We start from the raw sequence: 23,431 nt of genomic DNA, 5'->3' as shown, positions 1-23,431 counted from the left end.
GCTGACATGGGGGGCACGGTGCGGTGGGGGGTTGCCGTGGGGCGTGGGGGGCACGGTGCAGTGGGGGGTTGCCGTGGGGCGTGGGGGGGCACGGTGCGGTGGGGGCGGGGCCAGGGGGCTAACATGGGGGGCACGGTGCGGTGGGGGCGGGGAGCTGACATGGGGGGCACGGTGCGGTGGGGGCGGGGCCGGGGAGCTGACATGGGGGGCACGGTGCGGTGGGGGGTTGCCGTGGGGCGTGGGGGGGCACGGTGGGGGCGGGGCCGGGGAGCTGACATGGGGGGCACGGTGCAGTGGGGGGTTGCCGTGGGGGACACGGTGCTGGGGTGCAATAGGGAGGAGGGGGCAGGAGGTTTCCGCGGGCAGCGGGGCCGTGGCGGTATCCATCGGGGGCGGGGGTTTGGCTTTGTTCCGAGCAGGCCACTTTAGGCCTCTGGTATTTGCATATATGTTAATATAATGCAAATGAACCCCACGCTGGTCTGCGCCGCGGCGCCCTCTGGGGGAATTTGCCCATGGCAGGTTGAGCCACGGAGCCGGACGCGGCTTGCTCGTTGGCCGTGTTGTTATAGCTACTGCGGTTGTCAATCATTCCTCTATTCCCGCCCCGCTTGGTCAACCTTAGCGTTCCATTGGACGGAATCCCTGTCACTCTTCCTCCTAAATCATAGGACTCAAACAGTCCCCCGATAAATTCGTGTGAAACACCCTATGTGAACGCTCGCCACATTATTCGTTTAATTCACCTGTCAATATCCGTGACTGGAGGACATAATTGGACCAGGGTGATCGATGGGCCGTTTTCCCGCCTCGTTGGCCATGGCCCACTTCTATTGGTCAGTCCTCTTGTCGCTCTGGCCTCTGAAACAGACGATTGGCACAAACTCTAGGGCAGTCCCACCCCCCAGGAAGGGGCACGCTCGGCGCCGGCGCAGTGCAGGTGTTGGCTGCGGCGGTGGCGCGCGGCTGTCGCTGCTGAGGAGAGCGGCCGGGCCGCGCTGCGGATGGAGCCGCTGCAGAATGGCGGCGGCAGCCCCGAGGCGGCGGCGGCGAGCGGCCCGGAGGAGAAGCGGCGGTGGGAGCCCGTCCCTTCGTGGCGGCGGCGGCGCAGCAGCAGCGGGGCCGGGGCGGAAGCTGACAGCGGGGCCGGGCCCCACCCCCGCGAGCGGGGCGGTTCCGTGTCCCGCCAGCGCCTCGACTCCCTCCGCAAGAGCCGCCCGCGTAAGTGATGCGGGAGGGAGGGGGGCAGGTGGAGCTGGGGCGGCGGTGATGCTGGGGAGGGGCTGGGCGTGGCAGGTGGGCGGGGCTGGGAGAGGTGGGGCGGGGCGTGGCAGGTGGGCGGGGCTGGGAGAGGTGGGGCAGGTGGGGACGGGGTAGATGAGGCCGGGCGAGCAGGGTCAGAGGGGGTGGAGAATGGGGCAGAGGGGAGTGGGAGTTGGAGGGGGCGGGGCTTAAATGGGAGGGGCAATGAGAAGTAGGTGGGGTTAGGAAGGGCGTGACAAAAGCTGGACCTAGAGCCTGGCTGGGGGATGGGGGATGAATGAGGCACCCAGGGAGTGGTACATGTCAGGGCTTGAGCTATGGTGATGGGGAAGAGCTGCCCAGGGCTGAAGGGGGAACTCGGTAGGGTGGGTAAGGAGCCCATGAGATCCGAAAACCAATGTTTTAGGAGCGCAGTGGTGGAAATGGCATGTAGATGAGGTAGCTGGCGAAAGGAAAACAGCCTTCATCTTAGCATGGCATGGAGCAGCTGCTGTTCAGGGGGCTGTTACCCAGGGGCTTGGCTTAGCATTATTAAAGCAAAAGTGAAAAGTTTTATTTGCCCTGAAGTTTGTTTTTTTGTTGGAAGGAGGCAACTCTACCTTAAAGTAATAAGATAACTGAAGCAACTTCAATATGAGGTGCTATTTGTGCAGTGAATAAAATGTGTTAAACAGATGAGCCCCGGTAGATTTTAGTCTGATAATTTTTTCAAGCCCTGTTTAAAAAAAAAAAAAAAAAATCAGATGCCTACTAGCTACAGACCAATTTGCTAAACAGAAGTACTGAGGTTTAGTCCTCACTGTACCAGTAAATGGGGAATTTTAACCAGAGTTTGGACTATGCTTGTGGGCTCTATCTTTTGCACTGAAGGCTCTCTCTGGCAGCAGGAAAGGAGCTCTCCCTTCCATCATACCTATCTTTTTTTTTTAATATGAAACTTATTTTTCATAATAGAAGGCATCCACTGGTCTGGATGTTATTTATGGTAATTTTAGGGAATACTACTCAATGCCAATTTCACACCATGTGAGCATTCTAGGCTTCCCCGCCTTCTTCCTCACTTCAAGTTCAAATTCTGCAGAACGGCTGCAGCAACACAGTTGTCGGGAAATGACTTCCAAAGCTGAAACTGCATAATTGAGTAGAAGACATTAAAAAGAATTCCAAAGTATAAGAGGAAAGAAATTATCCCTTTATTAGGAACCTGTTGATATATAGGAAAGTAATAGTCATAAGAAAGGGTACGCATCATTATAATTGCAGGTAAGGAAATTAATTTTCTCTTTGATACATGAGCATCCATTGCATGGATATCTTTAATGGGAAATAGCAAACCGCAAATACCAGATTCCAAGGTGGGAAAGAAAGTAAATACAAAATATTTCTCATAAAATGACCCTAGAATAAATTAAAATGGAAAATGTTTTGTTCATTTTTGTAATTTGAGACTTTATTTGCTTGCTTAGTTTGAGGAATCCTGAAGGAGTCAAAGGTTGCATTGGCTGAGGAGAGACAGTCTTAGAGTGTTTGAAGGAATTGCAAATCTTAGGGGAGCATACTGAATAGTATAAAACTCTATTATCCCAAGTTATGGCTTGAGAGTCCTTTGCAGACTTTGCCTTGAGGAGGCGGATCTTGTTGGATGCTTTGCATGCTTAGTGTATAACTTGATCCATTGAGAAGATTGAGTATTGAAGACCTTCAATCATTTAAGATCCCTGGATAAAGGAACAATAAAATATGACTTTCTTCGCTATTTGATCCACTGTTGATAGATGTTAGCCCATTTCACAATCAAAGTAGATTTAGACTTCAAGCAAAAATAAGGGCACTTTTTTATGTTTAGAAAGTTAGTACCTGGACTAAGGATCATCTTTTTAAAAGAAGCATTGAAGATGGGGTTCTTTAATTGACCAAGTTTACTCTCCTAATTTATGTAAAAAAAAAATATGGTGAAGTTTCCATTAGGGAATTGAAAAGACTTTTGAGGGCCACAAAAAAAGGTTGAAGTGTCAGTTTCGTCATATGCCTCACAGGAGAATCCCAATGAAACAGAAGATGTGAGATGGCTGGGTCTAGAAATGTTGGGTTAATATTCCTGAGGGTTGAGGCTTGAATCTTGGGTATCTTTATAAACCTTGGGAACTGCAGCCTGAGAGACCAGTCTGGTCTACTTAAGATTACAGATAGTCTGTCTAGATTTATTTTCCAGATCATTGATGATTTAAGAAATAAGGGAAAGGCATCCACGAGTAGATTCTTTCACAGGTAGAATGTGTGTCTATCTTCCATGTTCCGTGATGGCACTGGCAAGAGTACAATACTGGTACCCTCTTGTTTTAAGTTACAAGTCTAAATGAGAGAACCACTTAATGGGCAGATGATCAAAGATTGTCCTACTTTAGCTCCCACTTATCTGGTGGTGGTATGTGGCAAGTAATCCTTTTGACCTTGAGGTTTGTCTTGCCCTGCATATACATTGCACTAGTAGATGAGCCTGCTTCTTTAAGAATGAAAGGATTCCAGTGGCTTTGTAGTTCAAGTTGATGATCTTTGTTCCTTTCTAGTAGTTTGTGTATGCAATTATTGACTGATTGTTGCTTTGTGGAATAAAAAGATGTTCCTGGAAATTTACGTGAAACAGGGTTCCTATGAGATCTCCGTCTGCTCTTGAAGTAATATCAAAATTTTAAATTAGTGCCAGTTCAAAAAGTATTTAATGGTGGGGCATTGCTCTCTGTATTTGCATGTACACAATGCCAATGAACATATGAAAACCGATCCAGAGATAACTTATTTTTTCCCCTCATACTGGCACATTTACTGGACTGTGGCACAGTTAAAAGAATCTTTTCTCCACACAGTTCAGTAAGTACATTTTTGGTAGTAGGTAATGTGGTAAATAGCCCAGATGAAGAAAGAGGGTATCAATATCATATCTATTTTGATAAGACTGTAGGAGAAGATATGCCAAATAACCTGGACATGAATAGACAATGTTTTCCCTCAAGTGTAGGATATGAAACTGATAATGACTAGATCCAAATGATTAATGGAATCTATGCTGTAATGAGTGTTGTTTCTGTTAACAGAAATAGATTGAACAAGGATAGAATCCACTTATCTTTGTAGACACTATGAACAACTGCAAGAAAATACCTTGCATATGATCTGAGAGCAGCACTGGGATTATTATTCCTATGCACAGATTTGTTTTTCTTTCATATAAATGTACTGACATAGAAAGTAGAAGAGGAAACTTCAATAGTTCCCCAGTAGGGAATAGGGTGCATGGTGTGTCTCTAGCTGGAGAGCATTGTGGAATGAAGTATTTGGAGAAAAAAAAAATTTGGGTCACAAAACGTTTAGAATTTGAGCATTTTTAAAAACTTTTTTAAATTAAAGGACATTTCTAATCAAAGTTGTTTCAAATCAAAAAAATCTAAACATTCCATTTTGAAAATGGGGAAATTAAATGTTTTGATTTTTGTTCTTGTTAGTTTTTTTTGTTTAAACAATTCAGTGAAATTGGCGTGGATTCAAGAAATGTTTCAGAATCTGCATCTTTTGCCAGAAAAAAGTTTTGGTAGAAAAATTTCACCCAACTCTTGTCATAAGTTCTCTGGTCCTGTTATCTGATTTCTGTGAAGGAACTTCTGTATCTTTCAACCTTTCAAATACTGTATATTTGATCAAATCCAGCCAAAGATATAAACTACACATAACATTTAGAACAGAAAATAATGTAAATAACTGGAGGTAAAAATAAAATATTTTGGAAGTTATTTTGTTGTCCTAAATTTAAGTCCTTATTTAAATACCTTTTATTTGAAATTTTATATAAAATGTTGTTAATTACTATTGAATTACCATTTTAGAGAGGTGAAGAAGTGTAGACTTAGTACAACTTTTTATTAAATGTGTTTTAAAAAAAAAAAAAAAGTTTCTCGGTTTTATAATTTCCATAATGGTACAAGGTGATTCACATTTAATACAGAGTATTTTAGAGTAAGTAGAGAGATGCTGTCCTACATTTAGCTGTCATCTGTCAGTTTCCAGTGCTCTGTAGGCTAAGCTTCTTGTTAGCTCTTAGGGTACGTCTTCACTTACCGGAGGGTCCAGCGGTAAGCAATCGATGTTCTGGGATCGATTTATCGCGTCTGGTTAAGACGTGATAAATCGATCTCGGATCGATCCCGGAAGTGCTCGCCGTCGACGCCGGTACTCCAGCTCGCCGAGAGGAGTACGTGGCATCAACGGGGGAGCCTTCCTGCCGCGTCTGGACCCGCGGTAAGTTCGGACTAAGGTACTTCGAATTCAGCTACGTTATTAACGTAGCTGAATTTGCGTACCTTAGTCCGAAGTGGGGGCTTAGTGGGGACCAGGCCTCAGTACATCTCTACCTTGATATAAAGCGACCCGAGATAACACAAATTCTGATATAAAGCAGTAAAGCAGTGCTCCGGGGGGGGACTGCGCACTCCGGCGGATCAAAGCAAGTTTGATATAATGCAGTTTCACCTATAATGCGGTAAAAATTTTTGGCTCCCGAGGAAAGCGTTATATCGAGGTAGAAGTGTATAATTGTTTCATAACTTAAAGATCAATCTGAAATACAGTTTGAGCTTCATAACTTTTTGAGATCTGTGATTATGTCACCATTTTTCACAGGGTGGATTTGATTTCAGTCAAATTGATTTAAATCATGATCACTAGTCAGGAAGACTCAATTTAATCATGGATTTCTACATAAAAGTGCATTCTTCTTGGTTGTTATAACCTTAATTCTTCACAACTCAGATAGATGTAGGTTTCATTTTTAGAAGGTACACACTATACAGTTTTAAAGTGATTTATTTTGAAAACTTTTCAGATTCGTTTTACAGCTATATCAGAAAACGAATGATAGTTTGGTTATTTCATTTACCAAAGGTAATTGAAGCGGATACTAATGAAGTTATTGGGAGATGAACTATCTCCAATTCAACAGGTTAATCATTAATATTTGGAGGATTTTCTTGCCATGCTGTATTAGGAGAAGAACATTACCAGACAGACATTTACATTTTTTTATTTAACTAAAACAACAACGTTATGTATTCTGTTTTTGCTGTTGATGAAAAAAAAAAAAAATTTTAACAAAACAAGCATATGAATTTTTGAATGTAGTTAAACATTCAAGTTTTTTTAAATTGGGTTTGTTTTTGTTAAAATAATATTTAACTAAAATAGTTAAATGAAATATTTAAAAAAAAACCACAAAAATTAAATCGACTATGTCAGCCAGGTTAACATGAGAAACTTAAAATATTGGCTTCTGCAGCTAACTCAGTTGTCTTCACCTTCATTTTTCTGTTTGTTCATAATCTGGAAAAGAAAAACAAGCTTTCCTGCTTTTTCAGGTCCCAAACGATTTCTCAATTTAGAATGAATTAGTCCAAAGGAAGAAGATACTCTTTCTACATCGGCAGAAGAAGCTACTACTGTTAAAACTGAGATTATCACTTCAACAGTCTGTGAATCTAAGTGCTTAATTGACTTCCACCAGTTCACTGGTGTGACTTTCTTTAAAACATCAGCAGCAAACATATATTTCTTGAATGGTTCACCCTTAGCTCTGAAGTTTATTCCAGTTGGCATTACGGAGGGATGATTGCTGGATGTCCATGTCATAGCCAACTCCTCTTCTTTAGCAGTTAAGGTTTGACCCTGGTACTGAGTATTGAGAATATTTGCAAGAAAATGAGCTGGAGATAGTGCTTGTCCCATTCGTTTTTTTTTTTAATGCTTGTAATGGAACTCTGTCATTGCATATTTCTCTTTCTAAGATCTCAGTTCCTTCCAAATTTCAACAGCATCAGCAATAAAACAGTTATTTCCCTGCATTTTGTTCAAGGCTATAGAAATAGGCTTCAGGTTACTCAGCATGTGTTCAACATTTCTCTTAAGCCCAATGCTGAGAACTTTGGCTGTGACAGTGCCATCTATTTTTTCACAGTGTTGTTCACAAAAGTGTCATCAGATTAGGCCAGTTCTTGATATAATGCTCAAAACAGTCCACTACTGAGTTTCATCGCACTTCTTGTGGGAGAGTTAGCTTGGTTCCCCTCACTTTTTTCAGAGCAGCAGCTGCAAAGTGGTTGTTACGGAAGTATTTTGCAATTTCAACAACATTAGCCTTTATTTTTGGAACACTGAAGTCTTTGGCTAGGAGGTGCATCAAATGAGCACTGCAGCCGTATGTTATTAGCTTGGGACTCTCTTCACTCTTTTCTAAATTTCTTCTCATCTTGGATACATTTGCAGCATTTTTTGTGACCAAGCTGCGTACTAGACATTAGAATTTTTTTCACAGTTTGTTATAGCTTTTACTGCTACTTCTTGTAAGTATTATGCTGTGTGTGCATTTCCTGATGTATCAATTGTTTCTGTAAGGAAGACAGTCCCTTCTTCTGTTGTCACACAGGCACATATAACAGGATCATTGTGGACATTGTTCCACCCATCAAGACTCAGGTTAACAATTTTACCCTTTAGACCTTTTGCACGCTGCTCAATTTCTCTATTTTATCCAGCAATTTGCCTGGGCATCTGTTCTGTTGGGTGGACTGTATCCTGGTCTTAATGACTGAACTATGTTAATGAACTGTGGGTTCTCAATCATACGGAAAGGAGAGTTTGTTGCATAAACAAATGGGGCAATATTTTCATCAATTACCTCTTTTTGTAATCTGCTGTTTTTTATCACAAACTTATCTATGGTTGTTTCTGGATGATGGAGATTTTTTTTTTTTTTCTTTTTGCTACTGGTGATATATTGTGGCTATGTGACATACATGATGAAACACTATCATTGGCAGATAACTCTGAAACTGTAGAAAATGATGGTGATCTTGAAGGTGGATAGTCTTCAGAATCCTCTAAGTTGAGGATGGATTCTCCTAAACAAAATAAGTCAATGCTGTTGTTTAATTATTATTACCATACTGCTCATTTAGTATTACTCATTGCATTCACTGACAGTACTACTTTAAAGATGAAATTGTAAAAGGAAGATCTGCCTATTTCAGCTACACCTCTACCTCGATATAACGCTGTCCTTGGGAGCCAAAAAATCTTTCCGCATTATAGGTGAAACCGCATTATATTGAACTTGCTTTGATCCACTGGAGTGCGCAGCCCCACCTCCCCAGAGCACTGCTTTACCATGTTATATCCAAATTCGTGTTATATCGGGTGGCGTTATATCGAGGTAGCGGTATATTTATTTTTTATCACAACTGCATCTAAAATGATAGTACCATAGAGTAACAACTATATTTTTTGCTCAAACATGAGAATTCAAGAATAGTCCAGAAGGAAGATAGGCAGTCCTTAAGAAAGAAGTATGAAATAAAAAAGTTTACCAACCTGAAGATCCTGCATGTTCAGACATGTTCCTTTCATCATCTTCAACGTAGCTTCCTCCTGAGAAGGAACACGTCTCATGATGTTGTTTCATTCAGACAACCAGACCTTGCATATCTTTGTTGCACTGTTTGCATTTTGCATGCATGCCTGTCTTACCCACAGGTAGAGGAACTTCATTAAAATATTCCCAAACTGGGTCTCTTTTACGGCCTGCTGCAATTATAGGTTTTCCCTTCTAGTAAGAGAATGGTATAGTAGATCTCAAATCAATGAAGGCTACGCTCAGAAAGACCTCAAGACTTCTGGAATATGCTGCTCAAACAGTTTCACTTTTGTTTCTACTGCCTATTCCTCCATTCTCACATTTATCTCCAGACTTCTTCTCCTTGTCCAGATCTATTCTGCCCCCCAAAATCTTCTATTCATTGAACTTTTTGAAACTTTGTACTTTTAGAGAGAGGTAAGGGATTGACGCTGTGTACACAAATTTGCAGAAGGACAATAGGGTTGAGGTCTGTTATTTCTCACCTCTATATATTATTTATTTAAAAACATTTTGCTGTTAACAAGCATGTTATATTTGGATACTTTGGAGTTTGAGAACTGCAAAACTAAGCATCTGGTGGTATCTTCTAGACTGAGCATGGAGTCCCATTGGGTAGATAGCAAGATTAACCTAAATAATCTATACAGAAGCCCCTGGAACCCCATAAAATTGGGTCTCTAATCCATGAACTATTGGAACTCATTTACAAAACTTTTCTTCAACATTACATGAATATATTGCCTCATACTATAGAATTTGAATTTATAATCTCTGTTCCATGATGAGATATCTTTGAGCTATAATGTATCTTAATTAAAACTATCTTTAGATAGGTTTTTTTCCCCAAGAAGCATTTTATCAAAAAAATCCAATTTAAATAAAAAAAAATCAGATTTTTTTTATTTTTATTTTTTTTAAATAAAATCATTGATTTTTATCCACCCTGATTTTTCATCAGACACTTCTGGAGTTTGTATAAATAAGAAAACAAAAAAAAATTATTCACTCTGCCAGGTTCAAATTCCATAATGTCCAGAACTGCTAGATGCTTTACAGAACAAATAAAAGTATTACATGTTCATTGCCCCAAAGAGCTCACACTTGAATTTTTCTTTGACTTGAGGATTAAGAGGAAAGGAGTAGGACAAGAGTTACTATGAAAATAACACATGGTTACTTAAGGCTTGTCCACACATGGAGTTATTCTGCAACAGCTAGTTGTTCGGGGCAGGAGGGTTGCAGAAAGCAGGATTGTGTCTGTATGATGCACGTACCATCACGTGCCTAGTCTGAGCGGCAGAACGGGGTTTTTTGATTGCCTCCCTCACTTCATGGGAATCTGCCTCAGAGATCTCCACGAAACTCTCCTGGAGATACTGGGCAATCCGCTGCTGCAGGTTCTTTGGCAGAGCTGCTTTGTTTCTTTACAAACATTAATGGTAACTTTCCCGCGCCACTCTGCCATCACGGGGGGATGGGGAGGACCGTTGCTGCACACAGGTGAGCTGCATAAGGGCCAGGGTGGAAGCCGCAGTTTTGGAGAAGACCCTCCCTTGATTCCCTGCTCACCTTCAGCAGCGAGATATCTTCCATAATTAACACAGCCTGGGGAAAATGTGCAGACAGTAATGATTATAAGGCTCTTTTCCCCCCCCCCCCCCCAGTGCTGGCTCTCCCAAGAGCTATGTGCGCAGTGTACAGTATGGTCCTGAAACACTAATTTCCCCTGCAATTACTCACCATTCTGGGGGTCTTGTGGCTCATGTGTGCTTGCCTGGGGTCAGCCTGTGTTTTAAATCACTGAATCAGTGGTCTGTGTGTTGTAAACAATACTGCTTCTATAAAATGTTGTCAGAATTAGAAAGTGGCCATGAAGAACTAAAGAGGACTATGGTCATCGGCCAGGTCCAGCCTCCTATATAGGCAGCACCAGCAGGCCTTTAAATGGTCAAAAGCACACTCAATAGTCACTCTGCACTGGCTCAGCCTGTTGTTGAACCGCTCCTTGCGGCTGTCAAGGTGCCCTGTGGATGGCTTCATAAGCCACAGTACTAAGGGGTAGGCAACGACTCCCAGGATCATAATGTACATTTCGACTTCCTCTACTGTGATCTTCTGGTCTGGGAAGAAAGTCCCTGCTTGCAGCTTGCTGAACAGGCCAGTGTTCCGAAAGATGCATGAGTCATGCTCCTTTCCAGACCAGCTTGCGTTAATGTCAGTGAAATGCACACAGTGATCCACAAGCGCCTAGAGAACCATTGAGAAATACCCCCTCCAATTAATGTACTCAGTGGCTAGGTGGTGTGGTGCCAGAATTGGAATATGCGGGCCATCTTTCGCCCCTCCGCAGTTAGGGAAGCCCATTTGTGCAAAGCCATCCACAATGTCACAGACAGTGACTCTGGGAAACGTGTTTCAGAGCAGGATGTGATTAACGGTCCTGCACACTTCCGTCAACTCACATCCAACGGTCAACTTTCCCACTCCAAACTGGTTAGTGACCAATCGGTAGCAGTCTGGAGTAGCCAGCTTCCACAGTGCAATTGCTATGCACTTCTCCAATGGCAGGGTAGCTCTCATTCTCGTGTCCTTGCGCCGCAGGGCTGGGGCGAGCTCATCTCACAGTCCCATGAATGTGGTTTTCCTCATCCGAAAGTTCTACAGCCACTGCTCGTCATCCCAGAGATGCATGACGATGTGATCCCACCACTCAGTGCTTGTTTCCCAAACCCTAAAACGGCGTTCCACTATAATCAGCACCTCCGTGAATGCCACAAGCAATCTCCTGTTGTAGCTACTGTGCGTGGCAAGATCAATGTTGAACTGCTCTTGCCTTTGTAGTTTAAGGAGTAACTCCACTGCCACTCATGATGTGTTAGTGAGAGCGAGCAGCATGTCAGTCAACAGTGCGGGATCCATTCCTGCAAACCGAAGAGGCAGAGTACACAGTACACAAACCATTGAAAGATGGCGCCAAATGCGGACAGAAGCACAGAGATTGCTGGGATGCAAAGCAATGCATCACGGGGCATTGGGACAGGACCCAGGATGCCCTGTGTCCCCCTCTGCCTTCCCACAACTCTTAGCGGCACAAGAGGAAGAGATGCTCTTTTGGATAGCTGCCCAGTGTGCACTGCTCCAAATACCACTGTAAATGCCGCCAGTGTGAACACGCTATTGCACAGGCAGCTGACAGTGTGAACACACAACAGCGGTTTCCCTTCAGTGCTCTCTGAGTGGTGCTGTAACTGCCAGCGATGTAACTCTGCCAGTATAGACTACCCTCAGTGTCACCCCTAAATACAAGGTGGAACAGCTTGTTTAGCATAAGTAGTTAACAGATTTCAAGAGACCATTCAAGGTGAAGTGGCCAGTTAATACCCCTTCAGTCATAGGTGGGAAAGGAGAAAAAGAAAAGCTGAGAGCCAGTCTGTTATTGATTGTTGTAATAAGCCATAAATCCAAGTGTCTCTATTCAGTCCATGGTTTTTAGTATCTAGCAGTTATGAATTTAAGCTCCCAGGCTCATGTCTTGCAGGTTTCTTTTGAGGATGAGAACTGAGAAGTCAGATATAGAGTGCTTTGTGAAAAGTATTCACTCACAGGTGAGATGGTGTTTTTGGCCTGGTCTACACTAGAAAATTAAGTCGATGTAACTACATCACTCAGATATGAAAAATCCACACCCCTGGACAGCGTAGTTAAGCCGACCTAACCCTCAGTGTAGAGAGCACTAGGTTGAAGGAAGAATTCTTCCATCCACCTAACTACTGCTGCTCAGAGAGGTAGATTGCCGACAGTCCTACAATGATGGGAGAACCCCTCCCGTCAGAATAGGTGGTATCTACACTGAAGCTCTACAGCGGTGCTGCTGTGGCATTTCAAGTGTAGACAGGCCCTTTGTGTAGTGATTGTCTTGTTTCACCCACATAATTATTAGGGCATTTAATGCACTGAATGAGGCACAACACGTTTTGTGATAGGCATGTGTAGGATCCATGGCTCTTGAAAGGTATGTTGGGGGTGTGTGGATCATTGTAGCAGTGGAGATACGTCTACAAGTTTTACATCTGTTGTTCTGGCAGGTTCTGGTGCTGCTTTGAGGTGGTGTGTCCTGGCCTGTGGGGAGCTTGCTTCTGATGATGAGGCTGGGGGGGTTGTTTGAAGGCCAGAAGAGGGAGTTCAGGAAAGATTTCTTTCAGGATATGGTCTCCATCAGATATCTTGGCACGGGGTTAGACTTGACGATTCTTGTGGTCTCTTCTGACCCTATGGTTCTATGAGTCTAAGTATGGATTGTAATTGTTTAATGATACTCTGTATAGGTTCCAAGATGATATGGTCGGTGATGACTACGAGGGGGTTTTGTCTCCATACTGAAGCAGGTTGTCTTGGGGTATTTGAGTGGCCTGTTCCATGATACAATCTACTTCTCTGGTAGAGTCTCTTTGGTGAAGGCATTTTTAAGTGTGTTAAGGTGTGTACCCCAGACTTGCTCCTCAAAGCATATCTGAGTTCCTGGCTAAGTGAGTTTCTTGGTGAGTTTGGGATGGTTACTGGGTCTCTGAAGATAGGTGTGGCGATTCATGGGTATTTTGTGGAATTTTTTGGAAACTGCATGGCATGAAATTGTTTAACAACAAATGGGTTTACGTTGCAATTTAACATCTTTGTTCTGCAAAAATTAAGACATTGTAATATGTGTCTTTTTTTTTTTTTTTTTCATCTTAGTCTTTCCATGGTTTGGCTTGGATATTGGAGGAACCTTGGTCAAGCTTGTTTATTTTGAACCAAAAGACATCACTGCTGAGGAAGAGGAGGAGGAAGTGGAAAATCTTAAAAGTATCCGAAAATACCTGACCTCAAATGTAGCCTATGGATCTACAGGCATTCGGGATGTGCACCTGGAACTAAAGGACCTTACCCTGTGTGGACGTAAAGGCAATCTGCACTTTATACGCTTTCCTACTCATGACATGCCTGCTTTTATTCAAATGGGCAGCGAAAAACACTTCTCAAGTCTCCACACTACCTTATGTGCCACGGGAGGTGGAGCGTACAAATTTGAGCAGGACTTTCGCACAGTATGCATTTTTGGCTTCTATACACTTAGGATATGGTAGTGAAGTCTCATGTAACTTGAAAGATTGTAAGATAAAGGCTGAAAGTAATTTCAGTCTCTGACTTAGCCTCTGAAAAGTCTAGTGTCCTAAATTGAGCTCAAGTTTAATATGAGCTAGAAATAAGCCCACATCTGTAAACACAGATACGTACTATTTTAAGATTGTACAGCTTTGCTGTGACTCCAGAATTATTCATTTTAATTTCCATTAAATATGCCTTTACAAGACTTGAATAGTCATTAGACTTAAGTCAACTCTGCAACCTACCTTAACTTTATTTTTTCCATTGCTGTCTATTCATGAGCTTAATATTTGTTTCATACTTGCCTGATTGATTAAGGTTCATTTATGACTTGTATTGCTGTGATTTGGTTAAGATTCCACTGAACTAAGTGGTAAATTAACTGCAAATGACTTGCTTGTCTAGATTCATCGTAAGAAGGTGTGTTTCATTATAAGTGGAATACAGGTGTAGATAATATATTTATATCTTGATTGTATGTTAACTTTTTCCAGCCCGGGTTATACAATATATTTATCAAACAACCAAAGGTTGAGGGATCTGGTGCAGGTCCAGTGGTGCAGTGACCCAACTAAAAGATTATTATGCTGCTCCCTCCTGACTCTTGTGAGGAAGTCAGCATTTTCTCTTTTTCCCTTGAACCCTTATCTTTTCCGGATGTTGTGAGGCACTCTGGGCCTGATCCAAAACCCAAGTGAAGTTTTGGGGAAATCTTTCCATTGGCATTGGCTCAGGACTTCTATTACTTCCTACCCAATGGGGTGAGGATGTGCATGAACCTCGTTAACACATTGCTAAGCACTACACTTAAATAGTACAGTGAGCATTCCACTCTGCACAATACAGATCTATGTGGGAGAGTAGGAACCCTCTTGTGATCTGCACTCCACTCCTTCTGCCACCATTCAGAGCAAGGAGGGGTACTGAATGCACTGGTGAGTGCATTTTTCTAGCCCTGAGTATAAAAATATTAGATCTCTTTGGTTCTTTCATAATTTTATTTCCTTTAACAGATGGGTGACCTTCAACTTTGCAAACTAGATGAACTTGACTGCCTTATTAAAGGAGTTTTGTACATTGACTCAGTTGGATTCAATGGACATTCAGAGTGCTACTACTTTGAAAACCCAACTGATTGTGAAAAATGTCAGAAGCTCCCATTCAACTTGGAGAATCCATATCCTCTCCTCTTGGTGAACATTGGCTCAGGGGTCAGCATCTTGGCTGTATATTCCAAAGACAATTATAAGCGTGTAACTGGGACCAGGTAAGATCTATAAATAATGTGATTACCTTTAAGAGCATAGTCTTGGAGCTTGGCCTGTACTCATGTGGTAAAAGATAGATCACATCTTCATGGACAAGTTGTTTTAAAAATGACTCCTGTCTGACCGAGCTCTTTGTTGCAACATAATATAGTACCTCCTCATTCCCACCCCCAGCAAGCAAAAAACTTTTTTTGTGGTCTGGATGGCATGTCACAATTGTCTCCTTACCACAGTCGGCCTTTTCAGAAAGGCCAGTTCTTGACCTGTTCATCTTTCTACTGCTGCAAGAAACTGTTTTTGTTTTTTTTGTTTTTTTTTGTCAGAGGAGTGTAAATCATATTTTGGAAACAACTCAGGTATGCTCAAATAGATGAATTTTTAATGTGATCGCTTTAATTCCATTATTCAGGGTTTGGATTTTGACTTTTAAAAGATGTACTACCCATTATGAATGGTGGGATGGTGTTCATAGTTGTAGTCAGGTCTGAAAGAATAATATAGCCACCTATTATACAGCAGAGCCCAAGAGATCTGTGCATGTGAACTTTCTTGGACTTCAGGAATATTGTTGTTACAAAAAAAGTACAGACTAGGAGTGCGCAGTGCACCTCAGGAAGGAAAGTTTTATTATGCGTCTTTGCCGGCATGTGTATGCAATGATTCAGCAGAACGTACATTTTCCAGGCTTTGAACAATTAGACCCAAGTTCTGCAGTGAATTCCATATGGGCATACCCTTGCAGATGCATGGAGCTCATTACAGGTTGACATCTTACATTGTACATAGCTTTTTATTCAACACTGTGTAGTGAATATTGTAAGCAGAGAAAAACCACTTCTGGTTTAAGCAATAACCCTGGAGAAGGATGCGAAGCGGTGGGTTTATCTGTGGGCTGTGAAGTTACCCTAAGGAAGCAGATTTAAATGTGGTAAGAAAGGAGACTTAAATCGAATTCCTCTTTCTAGATTTCCAACGAGAAGGAAATTAAAAAATGCTTGGCAGCCCAGCTAATTCTTGGTATTCAGAGGAGTTTAGCTACATACCTTAATTAAAAAACAAAAACCAGTCCTTTTTTCTCCCTCTCTTCAAAATGAGAAGTAGAAAATATTGCTTTTGTTTTGTTAGTCTTGGAGGAGGAACGTTTTTTGGTCTCTGCTGTCTTCTTACTGGCTGCTCCACCTTTGAAGAGGCTCTTGAAATGGCATCCCTTGGAGATAGCACGAAAGTGGATAAACTGGTGCGGGACATCTATGGAGGGGATTATGAGAGATTTGGACTGCCAGGCTGGGCTGTAGCATCCAGGTAAGGATATATCTTGGGTTTTTGAGGATGCGTATAATGTGCCTGAATTAAAAACTGGGGCAGCAAGGGTATATTTTTAGCACCTCTAGGTGTCGTGTGGTGTTTTTGTGTGGAACTGGCACTGCGGAGAGTAGACTCACCGTTCATGCACCCCCCATGGCTGGGCATAGCATAGTAGGCTCTCTTCTCTAGCGCACCCTACTGATAGCACACCAATGCAGGGCTGGAGAGGCTACTTCTTGTAACTCATGTAACTTTTGGTTACCCTGGAAGGAGTGGCACTAAAAGTCCAACAAACAATAGTCCATGGCCTCAAGTTCTGACTCAGTAGTCCTTCCACTCCCTGGTCTCTGGAGTCTTTACACTACTTTTTCTGGTGGCCAGAAGGGGAATCCAGGCCTTTCCTCTTCTCTGGGTTCCATCCTAGGGACACTGCATTAAGCAGGCAAGGTCTGTCTACTCAAGGCCCATTCTTCCACCCTGGGCTACTTCTTGCCTTGGACATCTGCAGGCCTCCCCACAAGTCAATTCCTGGGCTCCCTGTTCACCTGTGTTCCTCTCAGGCTCCCTAGGGTCTTGTAATTCACCCTTACTTCAGGGCTGTGGCCCTGGAATTCTCCAACAAATCCCAAACCAAAAGGACAAACTTAAAGCATTTCTGCCCTTCCCAGACTTGAACTTTATTCCTTCCCAGGTCTGCCCCAATACTGTGCTCCTCAAATGAACACTATCACCCAAGGGCATCCTCCTGGAGTCTTGTCTATTTTGAAACCCACCATAGGAGCTAACTCTCCTCCTGTGGTTTTTCCTGATTCTCTTGCTTCACCTCAGTCAGACCATTGTCCCATTCTGGGTCTCTTTCTAACTGATCTTTCTGTATCCTTTTAAGGAAACCTGACTCGTTTCCAGTGGACCTGCTAATTCACCTACTTAACCCTCAATCAAGCTCTCAGGCTCTTTTTAACCCAGTACCGTTGTGGGGTTTATATCCCATCACAATAACATAAGTCTATTTTAGACAAACGTTAATTGTGATTCATTGTTACTGGATTTTAGTAATAGAGGCTGTAACTATATGATTCATTTTGGAATTGCGACATTGCTACATGCTGATGCTGCATAGTTTCCTGTAAATGGACACTTAACTCTAGAATTTTTTGCACAGCTTTGGGAATATGATGAGCAAGGAGAAGAGAGAGTCTGTCAGTAAAGAGGACCTGGCAAGAGCAACTTTAATAACCATCACCAATAACATTGGCTCCATAGCACGGATGTGTGCACTTAATGAGGTATTGAGAAATATGGAAAACCGCATATAACATCTTTTTTTTCCGAGACACGCATTTAAATCAATTACTCATGTGTGCTACCAGTCTGCAGTATCTTGTTTTCAATTCTGTAGAAGCACCTTCATGCATACCTGTTCAGATGCTCCAGTTTAAATTGTAACTGTAGATTTCCCTTCCTCACCTGCCCATCTGGTCTAGTCAAATAGTAGCTCTACAATTCAAAGCACTGTAAAAAAAATAATAATAATAATAACGTGATGTGTTGTCATTTATTGATCCAGTCAATTTACCTTATTATTCAGGAGGTAAATTGCTTTTCTGGGAGAGTTGCGGGAACTGTGTGTCTTAGTCTCCTGGAACTGCAGGTAGAAAGTGATCCGCAATATCCTGTTTCTTCTCTGGCACAAAATTATCGTATCTTGTCACTGCTAGGAATCCAAACTTAGTGCATGAGTGAAAAGAGAACTATACCTGCTGAAAGAGAACCTTCTGTGTGTCATTTGTTCTAGTTACTCTTGCATTTTTAAGCTAACACAATGCTCATGGGCCTTAGTGGGGCTGTCTCTCTGAGCTCTGTGCTTTCAGCTTCTTTACAGTGCTGCCTTGTTGCATTCATGTCAAGCAGCATTGTACAGGGCTATGAAAGAACTGAGACCCGTTCTTCACTTTATTTTGGGGCTGTTTGAACAGGATTGAATCCATCAGGTTGAAGCATACTTCTAACTTTCATAGTTCTTATCAGCATACAGTTAGTATTCTGCACTAGTGCAAGGGCAATAAATGTACAAGGCACTATCTAAAATGGCAGGCAAAAACAGTCCTACCCATGGTATGTTCGTTCCCGTTGTCCCACCATGTGTCCCGCCCCCTCCTCCCCCCCAATTCCTGCATGGATATAGAATCTAATGAAGACAAGGCACTGAACAATTCAGGTACAGGAAGATGTGGTGAACTCATTGGTGTGGAGGACACCATGTGAAGGTGTCACATTCTGGGATACAATCCACACCAGTGAGGAGTTGTCACTGCTTCCCCTGTAATCTGGGTGTCTCACAATGCTTTGCTTTTGCAGCTTTCGCCGTGGACCACTCACAAACAGCCTAACAGCATGCAGGTCATGCCCTGAGTGTGTCTGTATAGCTCTAGACAAGCAGCTCTGACCCCAGCAGCCTGCCAGCAACACACGAGCCCCACTCTGATGTCCAGCAGCCTTGGTTACTCTTTGCAGGGTGACCACAACACACTCCCAGTCCCAAATTTTCCCTGAAAGCATTTGTTCTGCCCTCTCCTGGACAGTTCAGATATCATAGTTTCATTACCCCTGTGAGGGGTCAATATCCAGCAGACTACTATAAATGGTGTTCCCAAATAGCTCAGTTTAAACACAACACTTGATTATCTTTAGTTTATTGAACTACAAAGAGAGATTTTAAATGACTACAAGTACGAGGTCTTGAAGTCAGAAATGATTAAGAGAGAAATAAAGAAAACGCTTTCTAGTAACTATGACTTAACAAACTAGACTTGGTTCAAGGTAAAATCCTTACCACATGGTCCCAGGAACAGGGCAAACCAATTTCTCAGGTCAGAACCTTTCCCAAAGGCTGGTTCTTTTGTCTCTTGGGTGAAAGAGAGCAAGAGAGAGAAAGAAAAAGAGAAATCATGGGGTGATTTTTGCCCCTCACTCTTATAATCAAGTTACCCTTGGAAGTGCATTTTCCCGAGGGTTACCTCTAGTTAAAGTTCTTCCCACTGTGAGGATGGAGAGTGTTCTGATGAAAAAGATTCCATGTTGTTGGTTAAAATGCAGCTAGATCTGTTCCTGCCCCTCTCCATTGCCAAAGAATGGTCACTTGACTTGTGATTGCCAATCAGCTTTGATGACACCTGATTGGCCTTTGTCTTTGAGAAACAGGTTTACCCCCTTCCCAGAGTTGTCTGGTAAACACATTTCAGTCATAATTTCAGTTTTATGTTCATAACTTTACATATAACGTTGCTACACACATATCACCATGATATTCTTGACCAATGGGTTACTCGTTTTCAGATGATACCTCACAAAGCATATTTTGTATAAAGATTATTACAGTGGTACATAGGGTGTAACTACAGGGGTGCATTCCGTCACAGAAGAATGCATGGAAAAACAGGTTTGAAGGACCAGAGATGGTGCTCAATCATGATGCTTCTGTCACTTTGGAACCTTAAAATTCTATATTGATTGAAGGACCAAGAAGCTGCAGAGCTCCCTGGACCAAGTAGGGAAAACCTCTTCTTTTCAGGAGTATAGTTATTAAAATGTGGATGGAGATTGTTTAAACCCAAAATGTCACTTTGCAGAATCAGTGATGATGTATCTGCTTCACTGCATAAGGTCACTTAAACATTTGGATTGTTCTGATTATTGGTTTCTTGATCTTCATGCTGGTAGTGGGTGTGGAAGAAGCATGCTCTGCACTTCTAGTTTGTGGGACAAAAAGGCAGTATAGGAGGAGTACCCTTCAATGTTCAACAGTATCCCTCTAGCCCAGTGGTTCTCAAACTTTAGCAAACAGAAGACTCCCCCCCATTTTGATGTACATTTTTTTGGGGACCCCCAAGCCTCCCTGCTCAGCCCTTGCCCTGCCCCTTCTCTGGGGCCGTGCCCCTCCCCCACCCCTTCTCCCAGGCCCCGCCCCATGCTCACTCCATCCCCCCTCCCTCCATTGCTCCCTCTCCCCCACCCTCACTCACTTTCACCAGGCTGGGGCAGAGGATTGGGGTGAAGGAGGGGGTGCAGGCTCTGGGAGGGAGTTTGGGTGTGGACTTTGGGCTGGGGCAGGGGGTTGGGGTGCGGGAGAGGGTGAGGTGTGCGGTGCTTACCTCGGGACGCTTCCAAAAGCGACCGGCACATCCCTCTGGTTGCAGTTCCTAGGCGGAGGGCCAGGGGGTCTCTGTGTGCTGCCCCTGTCCACAGGCACTGCCCCTGCACCTCCTATTGGCCTCAGTTCCCGGCCTTTGGGAGCTGCGGAGTCAGTTGGGCGGAGACAGTGCATGGAGACCTCCCGTGCGGGACGTGCCCGCCGCTTCCGGGAGCAGCGGGGAATCAGGACAGGTAAGCCTGTTCCCCAGCGTGCTGGAGGCACACCTAGGAGGGAGGGGGAGGAGTTTCTCAGCGGGGCCGCGAACCCCAGTTTCAGAAACGCTGCTCTAGCCAGCTGAAGGACTGGCATTGTTATTCCACAAGGGGTTCCTTTCAGACTCGTTAGTCAGAAAACTTATGGCTGCAACTCAGGGTCTAGAGAGTGGGTGTAAAGGGGTGTGAAAGGGACTCTGGAAAAGAACCTACCCTGAAATAACCTGGATGCTGTGCTTTTAACATAAACTTTATCAACACCCCTTATATTTGGATGTATTTTTGAGATCCTATTTGACACTTTTCAGCAATCACTGTTCATCCTCTCCCCTTCAATGCATTCTCTGTCTCCTCTCTTCCAGTATCTTGAACATCTCAACATGCCTCTTGATTTCATCCCACTCTAGTTCCTCTTGTTCCACCACACTGCTGCAAGACCCCAGTCTGCTTAGTACTTCATTCTTTCTCAGTTGCAGTTCTGTTCTGTTGGATTTGATTGGAGTTTTCCTAATGAGGATCTAAATACAGAAAGCTGCAAATACATCACGAGTCTTATCTCAGCCCCAGACACCCCTCCCCTCACTCAGACAACCATCCTCCATCTAACCATCCTTTCTTGCATATCTGCTCTCTCCCTGGGTATGAATAAAGGAATGAAGAGTGCTGTGAAGTTCAGTAGTCAGACTTTATTCAGTTTAACAAATACTGGCAACTTTAACTTGGCTTTTAGCTGACTTTTACTGCTCTCAGTCAGAAGCCATATTTGAAAAGCTTCATGTATCCTCATAATTAAATGCGAGAAGTGTAATATATGGATTCTCTTTCGTTGTTGTGAAGATGAAATGGAATTCAGCTTAAAGATTCTCATATCATTTTTTTTTATGTTTGCAGAACATTAATCGGGTGGTTTTTGTTGGCAATTTCTTGCGGATCAATACAATCTCAATGAGGCTTCTAGCATATGCTTTGGATTATTGGTCCAAGGGGCAGTTGAAGGCACTTTTCTTGGAACATGAGGTGAAGTTACTGTTTAAATCCATTTTACCTTGTCAAAACTGAAGACCTTTTTATTTAAAATTATCTGATTATAACATACCAATGTTGAGTTTCTTGGCATTGGCAACATACATTTTGCAGCCAGTTCTATGCATTTGCCACAGTTATTGCAGAACTCCCAGTTCTAGGACGCTATCCATGTAACATTTATTGTTTCAGAAGTTAAAAATGCAAACTTTATCTACTTTATTGCTAGCTTAGTAATAGCTTGCCAACTTCTACTTCTGAAAACTTTTCACCTGCATATCTAACAATGTAATTAAAAAAAATAAATTCTTTCCTTGTATAAACAGTAAAACTAGGAGTTGTAATAACTTTACATACAGTACTTGAGAATAGTTTTCTTCTGTTTTCTTTTATAACCAGTATTTTGAAATGGTATTAATATTTTTAATATTAGTCTTAGTATTCGTGTCAAACATATTTAAACCTTGAATCTGTTTAATAGAAACTCTTGCCTTTTTCTTTATAGGGTTATTTTGGAGCCGTTGGTGCTTTTCTGGAGCTTTTGAATTCAGCCTGAGTCATTACAGATCCTGCACATTGGACATAAGTTGCAGGAGCTTCTACCCTATTGGAACTCCTACATGTATTTAGCTTTTTTTAAAGCATCTGTTAAGTGACTATTACAGTAATTGTACATGATGTAATCATTGCGGAAAAGGAAAGGACAAATGAATTTTTTGTAAACAGCTCAAATTAATCCTGAATCTTAATGTAGATTAGTTAATAATAAGAAATATTTATCTTCTGAGCAGCAGTTTTTAATATAATCTGCTACATGTTTTGAGATAGTGTGGGAAGGTGCGAGAGAGAGAGAGAGCATAAGTCTCACATTAAACTATCCTGTTCTCAAAAGACTTTTTTTTAAAATGCCAAGTGTCTACAGTGGTAACTATTTTATATTTCACTTGCAATGTTTGTATATATGGGATTGAAGGACTTTAAGTATTTGTGGTAGTATTGAATAGTGTATTGTTTATGTATGACAATTATCAAAACAGAACCCAGAAATATAAAAGCTAACCTTTTTCCAAAAGTCCTTGTTTGTTGCCCTCTTCTGAACACTATAGTGGCCTGTAAAAACATCATCATACAATCAGTAATGGCTTATTTTCTGGCAAGACAATCACTGTGCATATACACTGTTAGAGAAACAAGAAGTAAGGATTAAATCTTTTTTGGGTCTTGCTTTCTGTAAAACTGCGTAGCAACTTCCTGTCATCTGCACCCTGGTGACTGCTGACCAGACCTCTGGATGTGTGGGTCAAACCCTTATAATGTAGTTTTAGCAACATGCAGCAGGTATCTCACTTGAAATCCACTAAGAGTAAATTTAAGAATATTTATAACTAGTATGTGTTACTTTTTCTTTTCTTTTTTTTTTAAAGAATTGTATGGAACTGTACCAAAAATGATGATAATGCTATTCCTGATACACTCAGGCTGTTCTGTATAACTTAATATTCTATAGATGTTTGTTGTTAGCTAGTTACTAAACATAATCCAGATTCAGGAGGAAAATCAATCTTCT

At 42.4% G+C, this 23,431-nt stretch overlaps 1 protein-coding gene across 1 annotated transcript; it reads left to right on the top strand.

The window, feature by feature from the left end:
• The first annotated feature begins 819 nt into the window (after window positions 1-819).
• On the top strand, window positions 820-23,100 carry PANK2 (pantothenate kinase 2). The gene is given in 8 exon segments (XM_034771994.1): window positions 820-904; window positions 907-1,221; window positions 13,451-13,803; window positions 14,878-15,131; window positions 16,258-16,434; window positions 17,600-17,723; window positions 21,733-21,858; window positions 22,370-23,100. Coding segments are annotated over 8 exon segments (1,485 nt in total). The 3' UTR covers window positions 22,421-23,100.
• Window positions 23,101-23,431: the final 331 nt, after the last annotated feature.

The sequence above is a fragment of the Trachemys scripta genome, chromosome 5, assembly GCF_013100865.1.
Source record: "Trachemys scripta elegans isolate TJP31775 chromosome 5, CAS_Tse_1.0, whole genome shotgun sequence".
NCBI classification, from domain to species: Eukaryota; Metazoa; Chordata; order Testudines; family Emydidae; genus Trachemys; species Trachemys scripta.
This window is presented reverse-complemented; position numbering and strand designations above follow the sequence as displayed.